This window comes from Limulus polyphemus, unplaced genomic scaffold, assembly GCF_000517525.1.
Source record: "Limulus polyphemus unplaced genomic scaffold, Limulus_polyphemus-2.1.2 Scaffold1509, whole genome shotgun sequence".
In the NCBI taxonomy this organism is placed as follows: Eukaryota; Metazoa; Arthropoda; class Merostomata; order Xiphosura; family Limulidae; genus Limulus; species Limulus polyphemus.
Window position 1 is genome coordinate 274,340 of NW_013667119.1, and position 1,140 is coordinate 275,479.

Sequence of the window (1,140 nt, forward strand, 5' to 3'; positions counted from 1 at the left end):
AATCTGATTGTAAGATGGAAAAGCATCGTCGATAAGAATGGAGACTAATTTATTTATTAACTGTTTTGTTTTGATATGTATGATTTGTTCGGGTTTTTTCATCTAAAAAAAGCAACATAAATTTCTTGGCGACCTAATACTTCCAAGGTGTTTAACGCACGCTTTACTGTTTTCGCTGCACCAATAACCATAGACGACACACATATAATCAATACTCGCACAGTCATTGTGGTCAACTTTGGCTATATCTCATGTAAATACATCTTGTCATTGATTTTTCAAAACTGCAGTAATTATAACGCGAATGTACGCCACTGTGGTATTGATAAGACAGCTGATAAGGTTCTCATTTTGATACTTATTTAAATAATATATCACGAAAATATCCTGAATGATTAGATTAAATCAACCATTATTAAAGTATAAACTGCACAAGTGTACTCTATTTATTAACAAACTTCAAGTATTAGACAGGGTATTATGATTTTAGATCAATTGTATAAATTTACAGTTAATAATTCAACGTGATTGGGAATATAAGGCTAACTGATCTGATAATGCTAACACACGAACCGTGACTAATGCTGTAAATGAATCTTATATAATGAACAGCATAAAACAAAATAAATCTTGTTTGTTCTATGTGTTTGGGCAAAAGAATAAACGTATACACGAGGTTCAAGTTGATTCTTTGTTCACTTAATACCGTATCAGACAAGAAAATAAGGTTATTTTTGGAGTAAAATTTTCTTGTAACAGTAAAGTCTACTTTGGTCAAAAAGATACAATAAAATTACTCTTACTAGTTTTACTACACATTTAAATAATTATTTAATACACTTTTTGTTCGATTTTGTACATCCTTTATGAAAAAAATCTATTTAATATCAGTTATCAGACAAATAATTTCTAAACCTATGGATGACTATGACATACAATTAAGTATTAATAAACAATCATCAGTTTACTTTAAGACTTCTATGTTCTAAGTCAATAAAAACGTAAAACAATCAGCAGCTATATCACAAAATTAACATGACTCTATTATAAGAAATATAATAACCTGCACTGACAAAACTGTTTCATTCAAGTTAAAATTCATATTATTATATTCTGATCTATCAAATTTATATTAAGGAA

The 1,140-nt window shown here is 28.2% G+C and overlaps 1 protein-coding gene across 1 annotated transcript in view; it reads right to left on the reverse strand.

Moving 5' to 3' along the window:
- Nucleotides 1-519: 519 nt before the first annotated feature.
- Nucleotides 520-1,140, reverse strand: part of LOC111086879 (zinc finger protein 239-like) — a gene marked incomplete at its 5' end in the record, with an annotated part of 3,542 nt that continues 2,921 nt past the window's right edge. Inside the window, one exon of the mRNA XM_022391505.1 lies at nucleotides 520-584. Coding sequence (XP_022247213.1) covers nucleotides 520-584 — 65 coding nt within the window. The remainder of the gene's footprint in view (nucleotides 585-1,140) is intronic.